This window comes from Sminthopsis crassicaudata, chromosome 5, assembly GCF_048593235.1.
Source record: "Sminthopsis crassicaudata isolate SCR6 chromosome 5, ASM4859323v1, whole genome shotgun sequence".
Lineage (NCBI taxonomy): Eukaryota > Metazoa > Chordata > Mammalia > Dasyuromorphia > Dasyuridae > Sminthopsis > Sminthopsis crassicaudata.
The window spans coordinates 23,638,411-23,658,002 of record NC_133621.1 but is presented as its reverse complement, the minus strand read 5'-3'; the positions used below and the strand labels follow the sequence as shown (position 1 = coordinate 23,658,002).

The window sequence follows — 19,592 nt, the reverse complement described above, 5'->3', positions numbered from 1 at the left end:
GACAAGATAGGAAAGAGATGGGGGAAAAGAAAAAAAATAATCTTTCAAGAAAAATGATTTGATGGAAGCATAAATCAAGAATAATTTTTTCACAAAGCTATAGAACTAAAAAGACAAAATATGATATTATAAACAAGACCTGCAAAGCAACATTTTTAATGCTGTAACTATGCTCTAGTTTTTATTACTTCTAAAATCTAAATTATTTTGCATTTTCAGTATAGAAAATTTTCAATGAATATAGCAACATTCATTCAAAAGTCTTAAGGACAAATATTTTTTCACAAACAACTAAGAGTTCATGAAATTATACACAGTTCTAGAAGTAATTTATTTGTCATGACTGAATAAAAAGAATTTGTTACCACTTAAGTAAATTTAGTGTACTTTCTTATTAAAAGTTCAGAAAGTATGCAGGCTCAAAGCCATGCCTTTATTTTCCATTATTATTGTGCTCCATAACTTAACAAAACACAGCAATCTGTGTATAATCCCAAAGAACGGTTTACAAAATGATAACGCACTAGGTGAATTCTTCATGTCTCTAACTCACAGAAGGCACTACACAACCACTCACTAGCTACAAAAAACAAACCGAACACTTACAGCAGGCCTCTTGAGTCCCACACCTAGTGTGCCACAACTACAGTGCCAGGAGGCTGACTCCTGTCCAACAGGAGACAAGGAAGTGTACACAACAACAGGCCAAGTAAAAAATAAGTTTAAATGACAAAGGAAAAAGAAAATCAATGGCATATCTGCCATGGCTAGAGAAGAATCACAGTACATGTGAACCTGCAGATTTTTTAGCTGTTTATTTAACAAGTGTCCTACAGGGTTTTTTTCCCTTTAAAACTAAACCCAGAACTAAATCCTAAATAACTAGGCAGGAAAAGTCATATTGATGAAATTAGGGTAATTACAACAAAAAGAGCCAGAGCTTTCAATCATCTTTGTCGACTAAAATTAGCAAAATAAAAATTTGTTAAAGCTCCTTTTTTGTAGTAATATAGTTTTATGGTGAATTTCATCAACAGAAAACTGTTCAAAATTTACATTCAAAATTTAAGAGATATTATCTTTAAACCATATCACATAATACTATAAAAGCTTACTGTTAAAAATGCTACTTAAATAGCCAAACTCTTCAAAAGCAGCATATAGAATGAGATCCAAAGACATCAATTTAATATTTAACACTAACTTTTAACCCTGTTACACTGGAATTAATATTTTTCCTGCTTTCTCCAGGAAAGTCATTTACCCCAAGTGACATAATTTTTAGTTCTGATTTGAATTGGATATTTTGGGATCTATACTTTCCTCTACCTGTGATGAAGCCCGTATAGATTCCACAAGATTATGGCAGATTCAAAAAGTTCATTCATTAGGGTTGTCCTATCATTCTAGAATTGATCTTTCCAGTGCTAGTAGTAGCCAAATGCATCACTGATATCCAAAAGGTAATAAAGAGGTAGGGATCAATAGGCAGCTATCAGTAGAACCACTGGACTCATCCTTTCACAATCTGAAAAGTATTCCAACTTATTTAAACCCTATTTTATACAGCTATTTATAGTTAACCTTTTCTTAAGACTTTCATGTTAAAGAATCACATGCAACAATAAAGTTTAGAATGACAATTGTATTAAAAATATTTCTTAAATTATCAAGGAAATATGATTATTAGAACCCTGGATTGGAGTGTAAGTGTGAGACTGTGGACAATTACCTTCAATAACAGAATTACCTTGCTGAAGTCAACAGTACTATTTTCTCTGCTTCCTCCAGTTCCATTACCTTTAGCTTCTCCACTTTTGCTACTGTCCAAGTTTCCAGGTGCTGACTGTGGAGATGCCAAAATGCCTATATTTTAAAAATGCACAAATCCAAAAATAAATACATAAAAAAAATAGATCATATAATCTAACTTTGCTCTTATCTCTGACGGTGATGGTTTGCCAAAAGCAAATGTGCAAGTAAGCCAATGTGCAGCATATTAGTACTTTACATAAAAGCAAATCAGTAGGTTGCCTCCTAAATATAAATGGTGCCATTAGAAGTTGCTTCAATTATGACTCCTCCCTCAAAAAAAAATGACTTATGGGAGAAAAAGGAAGATTGGAATAACATTCAAATTGATTCCAACAACAAGTATTTTGGAACCATGTCCTCAAAAATTTTAGGCACACGTGAATTTATGGGCCATGATGACAGAGTATAGAAACCAACCTGCTCTTCACATGCTCAAACTAGGAGAAATTTAAACAACTTTCCTTGGCACCAAATTCTGCACAAAAAGTTAGATGCTAACTAAAAACAGACTTATTGCTTCAGCCTCGCACAGTCATCCTAACAGACACTCACCAGATCACAGAACTAGAACCAGAATAAACCTCAATCCTCTCATTTTACCAATGAGGAAACTGAGGCCTAGAAAGGCAAAAAGATTATATCATATGAGTCATCAAAGAGTAATTTTCCTTCATATTAACTAATTAATGAAGAGGCTTAATTAATTAATTAACTAATTAATTAACTAATAATTAACTTAATTAACTAATTAATGAAGAGGCTCTAGAGAAATCTTTGAAAAAGCAGTTTCTTACTTCCTGATGGACTAAGAAACCAAAACACTACCATGTAGAAAAAAATTAAAGCACTTGACTCAATCCACTTCCATGGCATAATTTAAACTAGACACTTATTATAATAATAATAACCCCCCCAATGAAAACAAACTAGTGGTTCATCAACACTAATCAACACTCAATGGAAAAAATAGGCAACTCTTAATAAGTATTTCTCAAAATTTCCAAAGACCATTTCACAATTTTATTAAGAAAGATGCAATAGTTTTAGCTCATGAAGAATTTAGTCCTCAGAATTTCTTTTCTTTGACCTTTCTAAAATAAATACATATTAAGAACATTAGTTAAGTTATATTTTAATAATCTTTTCAAAAATCCTCAAGAATATTCTGCTGACTTATATGGAAATATATTTTGCATGACTGTACATATATAATTCATGTTAAAATTTTTGCCTTCTTATGGAGGGAAGAAAGGAGGGAAAGAATTGGGGGGGAGGCAATGTTAATTGTTTTTAACATGTAATAAAATGAACAACACAATAAAATATTTTTAAAAACTGGAAAAAATAATATTCTACATTAGCTAGTATGGTAGGCTAATTTAAGATCTCAGCCACAAAGTGAATCAAGGGACTTATACTGTAGGAAAGGAAAGCCAAAACAAGGATTGATGTTCTTCTCAAGCATGATGACCCTGGACTGTTTAAAAGAGAAGAGAACTAAGAATGCTCTAGCGCAGTGGTCCTCAAACTTTTTAAATAGGGGACCAGTTCACTGTCCCTCAGACTGTTGGAGGGCTGGACTATAGTAAAAACAAAAACTTACACTCTGTCTCTGTCCCTCAGCCCATTTGCCATAACGCAGTAGGCCGCATAAACATCCTCAGCGGGCCATATCTGGCTCTCGGGCCATAGTTTGAGAACCCCTGCTCTAGTGGCTTCTCCCACCCTCTGTCCTTGGCTACATGTCCAGGTGTTTCCTAAGAGCATGTTGAGGAAGCAGATGGTTCTACAACATTCTCCCCAATCTACCTATAACCTTAATTCAAAATTACAATTTAATGAAAAGAACTTTTCAGCTAAAATCCTGGCTCTGCTACTTACTACAGAAGTGAATTTAGGCAAGTCATTTGAAATCTCTGGGCCTTGATTATCTATTAGATTACACAATCTAGGTTACCATTAAGGTCCAAAATTGTGGTCCCATGGATATGCAAGTCATATAAAATTATTATGATAATGAATGTTATTAATATTCTATTGTTTTAGTCAAACAAGTCAAATAATTTTCTCTAATTTTTTTCTTTCTTGATCATACCAAATTGTAAACTCTTTGAGAATAGGGACCTACCATATGAGTAGATATGTAATTAATGTTTGCTGAATTGAATGGAATTTGTACATTCTTCAACACTTAGTATAATGTTTTGTGGAATAATAACTTAACAAATGTTTGTGGAATTAATTATAAACCAGAAATTTCTGATGTGTCTAACAGTCAACATGAAGAAGAATCTTGAGGTCACATTTATATTAGTATAATGTCAAATTTCACAGTTAGCATTAGATCTTCATGAAACTATACAAATCAAAGCTATACATACAGCTTATTTTTAAAAGGCAAGACTATCCCTAGAGGTTCTCAAGCTACACAATTTCCAACATAAGGGTTTTCTGAAAAAGAAATTAAATAGAGATCTTCCTAAAATCCAAAGTATTTCCTTTCATCTTTGTAAGCAACCTTGCTGGCTACCACTGCAAAGTGGATTTTATAAGTTTTAAGGACTTTAATAATACTGGCAAATATTAAAATTGCACTCTTCTATAGTAATATACATCCTCCCCGTGGGGATAAGGAAGGCACTCCCATTAAAGCATCTTACTTTTACTTTCTACACAAATACAGCTATACAAGGTGTCCTGGGATGCTCCCTGTGTGAAGTTTTGTATAACTTCCAACAGAAAATGATGTAACAAAAAATTTTCACTGTAGGTAACAAATAGGATACATCCAGAAAAGACATGAAAAACATTAGTGAACTTTAATGAAACACGCCATCATTGTAAAAAAAAAAAAAAAAAAAAAAAAAAAAAAAAAGAGCTGGTAGTTTTAGCTATTCAGTGATTATATATAGGACTCTTCCTCACCCAAATATTATTATCAATAATATGACAAAATTCTTTTCTAACAAATCAAAATTAAATTTGCTATTTAAAAAGCTTCCTAAACTCTGATATCAAACCTATTAAAATGTAGAATAAATAACATCTAGATGTTACTACATTTCTTTCTATATTTCTATGTGTTTTAATTTATACTAAGAGGCAGCCTTAAAAGGTAGAAAGTCCAGGGTTCAAGGATTCCTGCCTCTGACATCTACAGGCCATAGGGCAACTGGGTGCTCTAGGCAGCTTTCTCAGATTAGATACTGGACTATATGGGTAGGAGAAATGTCTCTCTAGCAATGAAGTAACAGGTCTAGTTCTTGGTACTTAATTTATATGATATCATTAGTAAGTCTTAGTGATGCCATAAAATGATTTTTAAAAATGAGTAAAAACATATTTTTCCACTATTTTTTAATTCTGTGGGGAGAAATGTATATATAAATAATTTTCCAAAGCAATTTTAACTCACCATAATCTAAACCAGTGGTCCTCAAACTTTTTAAATAGGGGGCCAGTTCACTGTCCCTCAGCCTGTTGGAGGGCCAGACGATAGTAAAAATAAAAACTCACACTCTGTCTCCGCCCCCAGCCCATTTGCCATAACCCGGCGGGCCACATAAATGTCCTCAGCGGGCCGTAGTTTGAGAACTCCTGATCTAAATACTATGTCCCATACCAAAGGTTAAGTGAAATGTGCTCCAGCAGTATTTCTAATTTATATGTATAGCCAATTTTGGCAATAGCTAAATAAATTTTAGTCATTCATATTTTAATATAAATTTGTCTTACAGAAAAAAATCAGTGCAAAAAATCAAAGGCAAAATACATTGTCTATATTCCAGGCTCTAACACTGTTCTACCATTACTGTTTATCAGGCACAATCATCAATTGTACCAACTCCTTGGATAAAATCTCGGGAAAGTAACTCAATCCAAACTTTTCAAAGAAAACAAAATGATTACTATAAATTATGGATAAAATGTGCTCCTTAAGTAGGATGGATTATAAAGTTAATCTTCAAACTATGAGCTACCACCACTTTTTACATAAAGTAAATAATATATTCACCTTAAGATGGAAAAAGTGTTTTTAACAGGTTGTTTAAATCATTTAAATGCTCTACTAGTCCAAAAGGCTCAAATATCAATCCAAAAAAGTGACCTTCAATGGGTGGGCTAACTTTTAAAACTAAAAACTTTTTTTTAATAACAAACTACAATTACTGCGGAAGAAAAAAACATGCACCAATCAAAATAAATGGTAAGCACTACTCGTACACTGCTCAAGCTATGTGCCGAAAAAGCATTCCAATGCAAGTGAGGCAGACCCAGAAAGCGCCACACAGAACTGTGGATAGTTGCCTGGGCTTAGGTCAATATTTTCCTCCTTCTTCTGCTCCTGGTATCCCAGTGCTTCTAATTCTTCCTCAGGTGGATGAATGACTACTGTGGGAATATCATCACTGGCAGATGAAATCAGAAGTTCTGGGACCTGAAGCTGACTCTGCTGAGAATTTCTGGAATCCAGTCGACTGATTTTAGGACTGGAGGGTGGACTGTTTTGAGGGGTGGCTACTGGGGTTGTACACCTTGAGGCTGCCGGAGTCCCAGCTCTTGAAGAAGGAAGAAGATGACTGAGAAAGGACAAAGGTGATTCTCCTCTCAGTGAAAGATTTGAAGCAGAGAGACCTGTTCGTAAAGAGTGGCGGGAGGCTGAAAGGCCTTCCCCTGAGATAAAAAAAAATGAAAAATTATGAAGGTCACAGCAGGAATGCAAAAAGAGGCACCAAAAAATGTTATCATTTCTGACATAAATCACAAGCTTTCTAGAGTCAAAAATCAATTTCATGCAGGTGTGAAGTAAGCATGACAATCAGGCTTCATAGGTATTAGAGTACAGACTCTACTAATCAATTAGTGCACTGAAGTAACCACAAGAAAGAAGAATGTTAATGATAAGCAATGAAAAAAAAGCAGTCAGCATATAATATAAAATAAAAGAAAAATGATACTCATTGATTCCATGGCTTTACAAAAAATAACAAAGCAGAATAAAATTGTCATTTCAATATGACAGGACACCTAACTCATAGCATCTAACACTTATTACCATGCAGAGAGTGTTTGAATAAATGAGTCCAAGCACAAACTTACCAGCATGGCAGAGACTCACTGTACTTTTTTTTCCCTATATTGATGAGGTCTAGCACTTCTCCCACAGTCACTATCTCTGCTTCCTTCTAAGAGCCTCAAACTAAAAAATGACATTAGTGGACTCTACCTAATGGAAATGAATGATTCTCCAAGCAAAACTGCTGAGCATAATTTGAAAGTGCTCAACTAGGGAACAAGGTCTAGAAATATTCAAAAATATTTAACAATAAAGATGATGAAGCTGGGTTCTAGTAAGAAAGAGAAGAAAATAAAAGCTATTTAGCATTACCTGAAAACTCATTTCTGCTTCCTCTCCAAGAAAACTAGATGCTTATGATTAAAAGAAAACCATGTCATATTTTAGAGGGTTAATGTGTGCTCTGTTATCAGAAGAAAATCTCATACTCCAATGACAAATGCTAGAAAAAAATCCAAGAGTTTAGGCTATGGGGCTTCACAGCAGCATCCCAAGAGCACATCCAATACCAGAAACACTCGTGACCCCAGTTCTAGGCCATCTAGTCCAGTGAACTTATATTCTTGGTGAGGAGACCCAGGCCAAGAAAAGAGCCTAGCCTAAACCCACAGTGAGTAGCTGAGGAGACTCTGAGGCCCACCTATCAGAACTCTTTTCACCACGTCATGTGGGAGGACCCTCCATTAAACATAGCTTCTCATAAAAATAACATGTGTAAACTGTTTTGGAAAGTATAAAAGATTATGAAAATTATCATTAAAATAGGTACACAACTATTTTAGAGTATTTTATGATTAAAAATGAATTCTCCATAAATTACCTCAATTAATTCTCACAAAAACCCTCTTAAGTAGGCAGGGTCAATATAATATCTGGCACACAGTAGGCATTTGATAAATGCTTGTAACCCTTTATAGATAAGGAAACTTAGGATTTGAAAAACTAACTCTCCTTCCTCTCAAAATCAGACAATTGCCCCAAGTGAAATGGGCAGATGTAAAGCCAAGTCCCCCAACTCTAAATTCAATTTTACCTACAATTCCACAGTTGCCCCAATAAAAAAGGCTAATGAGAACAACAAAGTATCAATAACAGAATTATTCTGAAACCACAATGTACAAATAAACATTTTTTAAAATATGTTTTATAATTAACAAATAGTGGAATGTATCTTTTAACAAAGAATAAAGATTTTTAGAAGGATTCTTATAGTCAATGTTTTTTTTTCCTAAAATTCCACAGCTGCCCCAAACAATAAAGATCAATCAGAACTACAAAGCATCGATAACAGATTTTTTTTTCTGAAACTACCTTTGTGGGAATTAGTATTTTTTAAAGATATGTGTTCAAAATTAACATATAGTATAATATGTTCTTTAAACAAAGAACAAAAGTTTTTTTTAAAGAACTTTTACACTCAACTAACCAATTACATTTTTCACTAGTTATTGCACAGAACATAATAACTTGAAACTGAGAAGGTAAAGATTAAAAGACAGAATAAAGGTGCTTGAGTTCAGGAACCTTCTTTCTGAAACTTAAACTAGATTCTCAGACAGTGCTTTTACATTTCTAATCATTTTTAAATTTCCAAGACGTACTCCTTAATAGGTTTAAATGGCCAATAAAGGTTTTAAGTACCTATTTACAGCTGGTTCTGATGGATGGACTAACTACTAAATCTAATAAATGATTGATGTGAATGCTTTCTAGAAATCTTTTTAAAAGGAATAAAAACAGTTTTTGAAAACTTAACTATACTTTGTCCATTTTAGATGCATTTAGTCATTTATGAGAGACCTCAAAGAAGACCTGAAAATGTTCTCATTCTTTCACAGTTCCACAAAACTAAATGGTTAGAAAGGGAACAATCACAACCCTATCTTTTAATCTGGCTCTGCAAAAGAACATCGGAAATGACTCTGCTTACCAGCTTTCTCAAGCCTCCAACCTCACCTGCACTAAGACTTAAAATTACCATCAGAAGTGCTCAGTAAAGGGCAAGATGGCAAGGGCTTTCCCTGATCTTATTTTGTCAGATTTTAGGAAGTGGTTAGTGAAGAAGAATCCCACAGAAGCAATGATCAGAAGGAAGATTCATAGACTGTTGACAGATAGAAGAGCCTTTAGAGACCATACACCCATCTCCCAGCCCAAATTTTAAGGATCACTGCAAAAGCATTCATCAGGGCCTTATCTTACACTTCTTTTTATCTCAATCAGCTAGCATATCTCAGTTACCAATAATAGAAAAAGTCATGAGATAAATGACATTTTATTTTATGCCTCAATATTTTTAATAACTGAGTAACCACAAACTATAATATGCATGCAGAAATACCATAAGCTACTTATGTCACCTCAGAGCCATGATGGTGAGAATGCATCTTTTTCACCTTTGGAAGGCTCAAAATTCCTGACAAAGTAGGAATTCAAATATCTGAATTACTTTTAAGTTTCAATCAGCAGCAGACTCTGCTAAAATGAAAATTAAACTCAAAGCATCAATTCTTCCATGATACTGAGGATGAACAAAGACATACCATAAATAAAAAAAGGTTAATCTTATTCTATCATGACTGATTTAACAAAGTCAGGCTCAAGAAAACCGAAATGTGCTTCTCAAAAAAATCTAAAAGCTGTCTACAAGTTTTGTTGCCTCCATTTTTAACAAGATCCCAATTCCTCTTGATTGCTTCTTCTTTAAAAAAAATAGTGCATTTTGTAGTCATATGAAAACTCTGATTCAACAATAATTCTGAATTTTAAAAACCTCACTTTTCATAATCTGGTTCTGATATATTTGTTTCAAGGGAGCTCCTAGATTACATTCTTTTGCCTCTCTCCAAACCTTAACACAGGTTTATTCTTAGCTCTTTAAAGAAGCCTTTCCTTGCTCTCTAAATAGCAACACTCTCCCCAGCTTTGCCCCGATCACTTTAAATTGATCTTGTGTGTATTTTATATTGAGTTATTTATGGCATGTTTCCATCTAGTGGAACATAAACTCCTTGGGGTAGGTATGGTTTCCCTTGCCATTTTATTTTTCACTGCCTAACATATAACCTGGCATTCAGAAGGTAATTACTATATGCTCACCAAACTTAACTGGAGAATAATTACTTCCCATCTCAAAATTCTGACTTGGATTTCAGAGTGATAATAGTATTGAGTATCCAATGCAGCATCCCAACAGTTTCATTACTTATATTCCCCAAGCAACCCCTTAGAGATCACTGCTTCTGGGGAGGGAGAAACACCCAACTCAAACTCCTGAGATGCTCCAAACAAGTAAGGTCCCCCCAGACAGGCTGGTTGTGGCACTTCCTGTTTGAGTATGTGACCAACTGTGTTTTACAATATGAGACACTTTAAGATGCATGACCAGACTCCTCCAATTGTAAACTAGTAACAGAAAATGGAGGGGGGAGAAGGAAGAGGAGAAGGTTGTAAAACCTCAAATAATTATATTCTGATGATTTCTTCTTTACAGAAATTTCACTCTTTAATAGGATAGGATGCTATTAGAATAAACATGTTAGTAAAAACTGGATGCTACAACTTATCTCACCATTCCGTTCAAGCAAGTGAGGATCAGAATGTTTCTTGCCTATATCTGCAAAAGATCGCACAAGGGGAATCCGGCTCGTGAACCTTTTCTCATTTTGATGATGATGTCTCTTCAAAAGAGCCTCCCTGACATTCTCTCTTATCGAATCATCCAATTGTCCAGAAGCAATCATGTTGTCCAGCACCATATCTATTACATGAAAAGAAAAGAACAACAGGAATTATTTCTGAACTAATAAATAAGAACATTGACTGTTAAAACAGCTGTATGAACATGTATACATATATTGCATTTAATTAATACTTTAATATATTTAACATGTATTGGTCAACCTGCCATCTGGGGGCGGGGGGGGAAGAAGGGAAAAATTAGAACAAAAGGTTTGGCAATTGTCAATGTTGTAAAATTACCCATGCATATATCTGGTAAATAAAAACTATTAAAAAAGAAAGAAAGAAAAAGAACAGTGACTGTTAATAAAATAATATACCACTCCTCAAGCATTAAGATCACAGATCTAGAGCTGGAAGAGACCTCAGAAGCCCTTCAGTGGACATATGAAGGAAATGAAGCCGAAGAAAGCCATAAGGACACCAGTAGAAGTAGAAGTCAGAGCCTCTGGTGTGGCCTCTTGCCCACACACACCTGAACTTCAATAAAATCATCATGAAAATCTAGCATCATCTTACAGAAATTCAAGTTGGAATTGTGGTTTCATTAGTGACATGATAAATTCTTTTTTTTAATATAAAGCCATCATTTATCTTTTTTAAAAATACTAACAGTTTGTTTTTCCCTGGAATAGTTCTGAACTAACTACTTAGTTAACTTAGTTAACTAAAGTAATTAAAATTTCATCTTCTTAAGAGATGAGAATATTTCATTGTTTCACATAACTTCTAGAATCCCACTCTATGAAACTGCTGCAAAATGAGAAAATTAATATAACAGTATTTCTTCTAATCTTATTAAAGTAAATCTACCACCCAAAACAACAAACTAAAGCTTTTCTGAAGACACACACACAAGCTGTGGTTGGCAAAATTCAACTTATGTAAAAAGATAATAAAAAATAGATTGATAAAAAATAGATTGTGGTTTGAGGTTTTATTTCTTTATAAAACTTTTCTAAAACTGCAGTTTCAAATGTAGTTTTCATCTTACGGGAAATTTTTTTTATTATCGTCATCATTATCAACAATAGTTAAATACAGTTTTGCAAAGTACTTTACAAACACTATCTCATTTGCTCAATGCAACCACTCTAGAGTAAGTTACCAAAGCAAGGCCGATACAAGCCATATATAATTTGCTCAGCATCTGAATCTGCCTGTGAAGACAGGGCTTCCTGACTCCAAGCCTAGTAGCCTATCCGATTCGCCATCTGGATGTCTCTGTCACATAAAGTACATTTTGCTACTATGTAAATTAAGTGTTTTTGAAATTTCATCAAGATATATGAGAATGTGAATCCAGTAATGAAAAGGAGAACAGAATGATTGATTTAGATTTTTCCATATCATTTTTTATATTAAACTCTTGGATTTAATCTCATATCTTCTAAAGTGAGTCTAACTAATACATGCATATACATTATTGATTAAAATTGTTAAGCATTTATTGTATACAAATCATCTTGCAAGAAGCTGGAGAAGATGCGAAATTTTGATAAATTAGTTCCTACCCTCACAGAGCATATAAGTTAGGAGAAAACAAGCCACCTACAAGCTTCCACAACTGTAACAGAAATGCCTTGGTGCTCTGAGGCAAACCTAACATGCCAATCCAAAGTATCAGGTCAAGGCTTCCTTGAATAAAAGGCATTTAAGTCACTGTCAAATAAGAGAGACAAAAAACAGACCATTCTGGATCTAGGAAGAGCTCTCTCAGCAGCACAGAGACTAAGAGCACTAAGAATCTCTTTTTGACAGAATTAGCCCCACTGGGCTATGGTATAGATCAAATAAATGGAGGGGAATAAGAAACAAAGTGGAAAACTAAAGTTGGCCAAAGTTTACTAAAGCTCTTAAATGCCAGAACGTGATTAAAACAAAATGTTAGGAAGGACAAATTAGAGAAGAGGGAACAGATAAGTGAAAATTCTAATAACAAATAGTCTAGGCAGACAGAAGATACTGAAGCCCACACCAAAGTTGTATTGATATTTATATACATTTATTATTTACTTTGTTTAAAATGAACTATGTCCTTTCAAGAGCATCCTAATATGGAAATTTCTGAAGAGTAAAGAAGAAAAAGCATATTGTGGTTTAATAATAGTAGTGTTAATAATAGTGTGGGGGATTTTCCTAATTTTGTTGTCAGAAGAGCTGTTTCATAGACTTGGGGCCATTACATTCTCACTCTCACTAGTTTAGACTTGCAAGTTACTAGAGGAGGGAAAAAAAGACACTTTTTATATTGTCTTTGTGATACACATTTGAAAGTGTTTAATTGAAGCTGCTTAAAACAGGCCATGTGAATTTGGAGTACTATGAAAACAAAAGCTATCATTTATATATTACTTCTAAAGTCTGCACAGCCTCTAATAGTATTATCTCATTTCATCCTCACACTTGTGGGACGTAGATGCTGTTATGATCCCCACACCACAGAAGCAAACTCTGGCAATTTGGAGGGAAGTGACTTGCCCAGGGTCACACAGCTCATGAGTTTCTGAGGAAGGGAAGGCTCTTGGGTCTTCTCAACACTAGGCCCAGCACTCTTACTTGCCAAGACTTCATCTAGCCACAGGATATGCATATTAAATTATGTGTGCACAACATTCCTTGAGGAGGAAAATAGCAAACATGAAATGGAGCTTTAGTCCATTCACTAACTAGCCTAATTTATAACAATTATACCCTAGGCCACAGGCAAAGCATGCACATGTGACAACAAAGCCTTGACTTTTTTTTCCAGTCACCTGATATAAAGAGCTAAAAGTTCAAAGCAACTAGTATTTTTAAAATAAAAAGTCAAATCTATCAATTTGTTCATATAAATAGCAGCTTCCTGCTCCAAAAAATTTCAACACATTTCTGGCTCTCTAAAATGCAAAACTAATTAGAATAATAACAATGGATCATCCGATCACAAAGGAAAATTTTGCAATGTCTATATTCCTACCAGGTTCATTATGACAACCAATTATGGGAATTTTCATTTGGATTTTCTTGTTAATAGCGACAAATATCCTTGCCATAAAATGAAAAGAGGATTTACAAATCACTTTATACTTTCTTTTCATATAAATGATTAATGATCTAGTCCAAAATAATTCACACTGAAACTACTGGCCATGCTCTACAACCTGCTATTTCATCCAGAGTGCTTGCCCTCATGTCCAACATGACTGTTCCATTCAGGATGCAGCTCCTCAGCTCAAACAGACTGTGCAAAGACAAGGTCGCCACATAAGGCTTGCTCCATCGATCCCCACCATCTTCAACATCCTCTTCAAATTTTAGCCACCTGTAAAGCATCACAAACACTTTGATCCTAAGCATTGTCTTTTAGGAAAAAAAGAAAGTAAGCCTATGACTTTTCACTCAGAAATAATAAAGCAAGATTCATTTTCATCCATTTTTTCTCTATACTATCAAAATGTCTACTATATTAAGAGGATCCACTTTCTAAACATAAAAATTAATATGTATCCAAAATAAAAAGACATAAGTCCACAAAATGATCATAAAATATTTCTAAAATTTGCAAAGCATTTTACATATATTATCTTAGTAAACAGCATCCTTCACTTTCTCAGATTCATTTTGCTAAGCAATAAAATTTTAAGAATGCAGCAACAAATTCTGTAATCCCATCACATTCTATAGTGACAGAGGCATAAAAATAAAAAATAGGAAAGAATCTAAAATTAAAGAAATAATTTTCAGAGATAAAAGTTAATGCCCTACTTACGAACCAAAAGAATGACAAGAGAATTATCCAAGGAGAATTACCTAGCAGTTTCTTTCCACTCATATTCTTCACCATCCCTATAACAAAGTTCATCCATTTCAGTGAAGAGATCATGGGGAATATGTTCTTCATCATCATCTTCAGTACCAAGGATAAATTGGACACGCTGGGATGGTGTGTCTGAACATAAGACAATTTAAAAACAGTAAAAGAACAGTAAAAAATAATTCTCCCAAATTGTTAAAAGATAGGTTCCTTCAAAGTTAAAAATAGATATATTTCATTTGTAACTTATTGTATATTTTAAATCAAATGTTGAAAATACTAGAGAAAATAAATAATATTATTAAGTGAAAAAAAAAGACCAAATCACAAGACATATTCCTATTTTTAAACAGCAATGTTAAGGTGTTTTTTTTTCCTTTAATAAATCAAAAGGAGCTTAAAGCTTCACTTCTAAAACAAATGAGAGGATCTGAAGGTGCTGTCTCCATTTTTTCTCTTGCGCTTTGCCCACAAAAAGAGCCTGATTTATAGACATAAGCTCAATCACCACCAATATTTCCAGAGACCCTGCTAATCACACAACATCATTATGAAGAAGCTAGGTAAAGGTGCTAAAAGTTGAACGAAGCCAAAGACTATGGAGGCAAAAGGCACTCAGGACAAGAGCGTGTCAGCAAGAGCAGAGGAGGTAGTTCTGACGAAGACATGCAAAAAGGCTATGGTGACATCAACAAGTATGGTTGCACCACCAAAAAGTGACTCTTGGCAGTCAAGACTCCCAGCAAGACACCCAGAAGAAAGTGGTCTTTCCAAGCAAAGCTGTTACCACACCAAGGAAGGAGAGGGCCATTCCTGCCTATCACAGGTAACAAGTGCAGAACAGTCCAAGAAATCTATCAATGGCGATGGCAACCTACGCACCCAAGGGGTCCAAAATCAAAACAAAAACAGGCAACAAGCCCTTGCAGACAGTGAGGAGGAAGAGGAAGAAGACAACTCTACAGAGAAAGCTTAGTACAACAGGTTGTCAAAGAGAAAATGGTTCCTGTAAAACTAAGCTCCAAGCGCCACAATGAAAAGGATGAAGAACAAGTGCCTTCAAGAAATACTTGAAAGGAGGAAAAAGAAAATGGGCCAACAGAAAGCCACCAAAGCCAAGAAATGAACTGCAAGTGTTAACATCTGAAATTGTTTACTGTCTTTGCCAGTAAATTTGAACTTCAAAATAATTGCTTTTGAAGTAAAAATTGGTATCACCAACTTTTAAAAAATAATCTTGCAGCTGTACAGCTAAGAGATTGAATGATATGGAATTTGAATCTGCTAAATACATAGAAAAAACTCTAGAACCCAATTGTTCAGACTTCCTTGACTCTGAAATGAAACTGGAAAGAGCAAAAAAGTCAAATCCAGATGGTGAGATGCTCTTCCTGAAGAGCCTGCCTCATAAAGTGACTCGGAAGGGAATCAAGCACTTATAGATATTACTGAGTGCAGACTAATCTGATCCAGGATGGTATCCCCAGAGGAATTATCTAAATTAGATTTAAGATAGGTTAAAATGACTTTATGAGAAAAAAAGACAAACTGATGGTCAAGCTCTTACTTTGGACCACAACACAGAAAATAGAGGCAAGAAATTTCTAAAAATGGAAAAAATATTTCCTGAAGTGAAAGTGATAAGTCAGCCAACTCAGACCCTCACAGATCCTTGTCCTGAATAACCCAGCTAAGGATGGCCCGTGTCTGAGAAGACAAGTTTCTCATGGTGCCCCAGACCACCAAAGACAACCTGATTTTCCCAGACTCTCCTCCATTCAAGAAGTAAAAGCAGCTTTGGATTTGGAGACAGAGACCAGAGCGATCAGGATAGAACTCAAAGGGAACAGATCAATTAAGTCATTTCCAATCATACAAAATTTGGTCAAAGGCTTATGCAAAGACACCACTAAACACACTAAAGAACTCTTTTTATGGCTCTGCAGGTACAAAGAACAGAGAAGCGAGGTCACCAGAAGAGCTTGGCGAAGAAGATGCTAAAGCTGTCAAAGAAGTCACAGCTCATGGGAAGACTAGTAAAAACTGTTAACTCCAGACATACAAAGAATGCTTAGGAGGCCATGGTGATATCAGTCAAGGGATGGCAAAGGAAGCAATCAAGGAGGGAGCTCTGGTGGCCAAAGCCAAGGAAACTTGGAACACTGGGCAAGTTTCTGAGGAGATTTCTAATGAGGCAGAGGAGGAGATGACAAATCAAAGTAAAAGAAGACAAAATATGAATAGCTTCACCACCCATTTTCTTTTCCCCAGATAGTTCAATGGATTCCAGAGGGTTTATCTAATTCTCTAATTTTTTACAAAGCCTTCTCAGGACATTATAAGACAAACATGTAATCAAAAGTTTTCATAGAAAAACTTGAATGACATTGATTTTAACAGAGATGGGTGAAAAAGTGATAATTAACCTTTTTTTCTATAAATTGTTTTGAATTTGTTATACACCATGGATTAAACCATTTTATCCTACAAAGATATGGCTTATTTTCATTTTTCTCCAATCTTTTTTGGTTATAAAGAAAAAAGTCAAAAGGTTTTTCAACATCTAACATCATTTTTAAAATGTTTTTAAAGGATGAAACATCTTTAGTATTTTTTGTTTTTAATTTCACTGGCCCTAATATTCTTTCTTAGCAAAAAAAAATTAAGAAATAATATCAATCATAACAAAAGTGTACAGAATACATTAAAAACTTTGACTCCAAAATAAATTATTTTTCTAGACTACTAAGCATCACTTAAAATAAATCTAGGATACCTGTGTATAATAGGTGATTTTTAAAAAATCTATTAGCTTTAAATATATATATATATATACAAACACATAATTGTCAAAAGTTAACAATTTTCTATCTCTTTATACCATTAAAGAAAGACATCAAACAACTCCAAGAACTATATTGGCCTCTTAATGTTTTACTAAAATTTATTACAGTATACCTTTCCCCAATCCACTTATCCCTAACAAATTCATCCAATTTACATTTCAATAACCAAGCCACAAATTCCTTCATTCTTCTATTTGAATCCCTATTCTTACCTCTTATCCATCTTAAAACTAATTCCCATCCCTCTTACCGTAAGAAGGAGATTCACGGCCATCTTCCTTATCTGATTCTTTGTCTTTTCTTCTTCGATGATGATGCTTATGCCCACGATGTCTATGACGTCGGCGACTTTCTTTACTAAACGGAACATGCACACCAATATACACAGCTCGATGACCTGTTTTGAAAATGCACCAAAAGATATATTAAAAATCCCATAACAGTATATAAATACAATATAGTAGAATTTGTTCTAAATGCAAACTATTCAGTTGCCACATAAACCAAAATGCAATGATGTTCTTTATTTACTCCTTTTTTTCTCTGTGGTTCAAATAGAATGGTACTCAACAAAAACAAAGCTACTAAAAAAAAAAGAAAACAATTGTAAGCATAAATTTGCAAGCTTAATAAAAATATTTAGAAGTTCAGGGCAGCAACATTTCCACCATTTCTCAAATTAGAGATATAATTTATCAAAGAGTAATCAACTTTAGCTAGTCAAGAACTTTAAAAGGAAATGTATTCATGAATATAATAAAAATAAACTGAAACCAGTTTGAATATAGAAAAATGGATGTTTCTTAAAGCTTCTGAGGATACTTCAAAACAAATTTCATGAAACCAATGAATTTTCTTATACCTCAATTAGGACCTTTTAAGATCCTCTAGATCAGGATTTCTTAAACGTTTCTCTTTTGGCCCCTTTTCACCTAAAAACTTTTTACACAATCCAGTCTCAATCTAAGCTGAAGGATTTCTGGCTTCATTTCTTTGCACTACAAGGCATGAGAGCATGCACAAAATTTACGTGTGTTCAAGAACCAACACTGCAGGAAAGTTCATGGGCAGGTGATACCAAAAATACCTGCGATTTATTACATGTTTAATTTTGAATTAATTTGTGGTCCTTGAGTTTAGAAACTTCTTATTTCTGTTACCTTTATCATGATGCTCACATTCAGTTATGTAACCCCTTTGTGAGTTGTTTTTGAATTTTATAAAAAAAAATTATTTCAGAAAATGAATTTTTTTCAGAGAGAGAATATATTGAGCTGAGCTGAGAAGAGTTGCAGGATCAGACAATTAAATTAGGAAAATGAGGTGAAGATCAATAGCATTCAGCATTGTTGCAGCAAGACTCATTTTGTGTGAATTTACCAGAGTACTCCAAAGAATTCTAATTTTAATGTAATATTTTTAAGTTGATCTGCTATAATATGAAAAACTCCAATACTCAAAGTCATGATTGAAAGAAATAATTTCCAAGAATTTTTGCAAATCATATCTACTTTAATAAATGTGGTTTACTTAATATCTACTCTGTTGGAGCATTAGGAAACCACTGATGAATACAGATAAAGAGTCTTTGCACTTAAACTTACAATCCAGGACAGGATAGTGGGAAGTGCAGGGGAAGGAAAGGCTAGGAGAAAAACAACAAATGGCCCACTTAATGAGACAAGAAGAGCAGACCACAGCGACAAAGAAAGAATCTTTAAGTGGCCAGGGGTTTTATGTGAAAGGTAACCTTATCTGGTCATATGCTTGGAAGGCCTGCTTCTGAGGCTGTTTGCAAACTATGCAGATTCTCTTCCTATTCTGTCTCAGCTCCATCATATGTGAAATAATGCTACATCATTTGTTATATTATGTATATAAACTTATGTATGTAAAAGTGTAGCAAGTATATAATCATCTGTTATAGTATGTATATAAAAAGCTTTGTAAACTCTAAAGCCCATACTAAATGTGGCCTGATATAGCGGTTACCATCACCATTTCATCTGGTAAGCAAAGGTAAGACACTCCAAGTTCCAGACACTAGCATGATCAGTTAAAGGGTCTTAGGGAAATTAGATAAATATCAACAGGAAGATTAAGGAAAAGAGGGACTAGAAACAAGACCAGTTAATAGACCATTATAATAGTCCAGAAAAGAGGTAATGGGAAACGACAAACCAAAGTATAATTTAAGAGATATTTCTAGGGTACAATTACAGGGCTTGACAACTGATAAAATTATTAGGATAAAGACAAAGAAAGCCTGTAAAGTCCGGGCTAGCTCCCTGAAGGGCTCAGAATCAGCCAGAGTCAG

The 19,592-nt window shown here is 34.3% G+C and overlaps 1 protein-coding gene across 11 annotated transcripts in view; it reads right to left on the bottom strand.

Annotated features, from left to right (window-relative positions):
- SLC4A7 (solute carrier family 4 member 7) overlaps positions 1–19,592 on the bottom strand; it is a 115,566-nt gene that overhangs the window by 49,492 nt on the left and 46,482 nt on the right. For 5 of the 11 annotated variants that reach the window (XM_074268062.1, XM_074268068.1, XM_074268071.1 and 2 more), the window contains 5 exons: positions 17,526–17,672; positions 14,426–14,564; positions 13,777–13,937; positions 10,464–10,652; positions 1,733–1,866 (listed from right to left, as the gene is read on the bottom strand). In XM_074268062.1, the coding sequence (XP_074124163.1) occupies positions 1,733–1,866; positions 10,464–10,652; positions 13,777–13,937; positions 14,426–14,564; positions 17,526–17,672 (770 nt within the window). The remainder of the gene's footprint in view (positions 1–1,732; positions 1,867–10,463; positions 10,653–13,776; positions 13,938–14,425; positions 14,565–17,525; positions 17,673–19,592) is intronic. The other 6 variants (XM_074268065.1, XM_074268069.1, XM_074268072.1 and 3 more) reach the window with 3 other exon arrangements.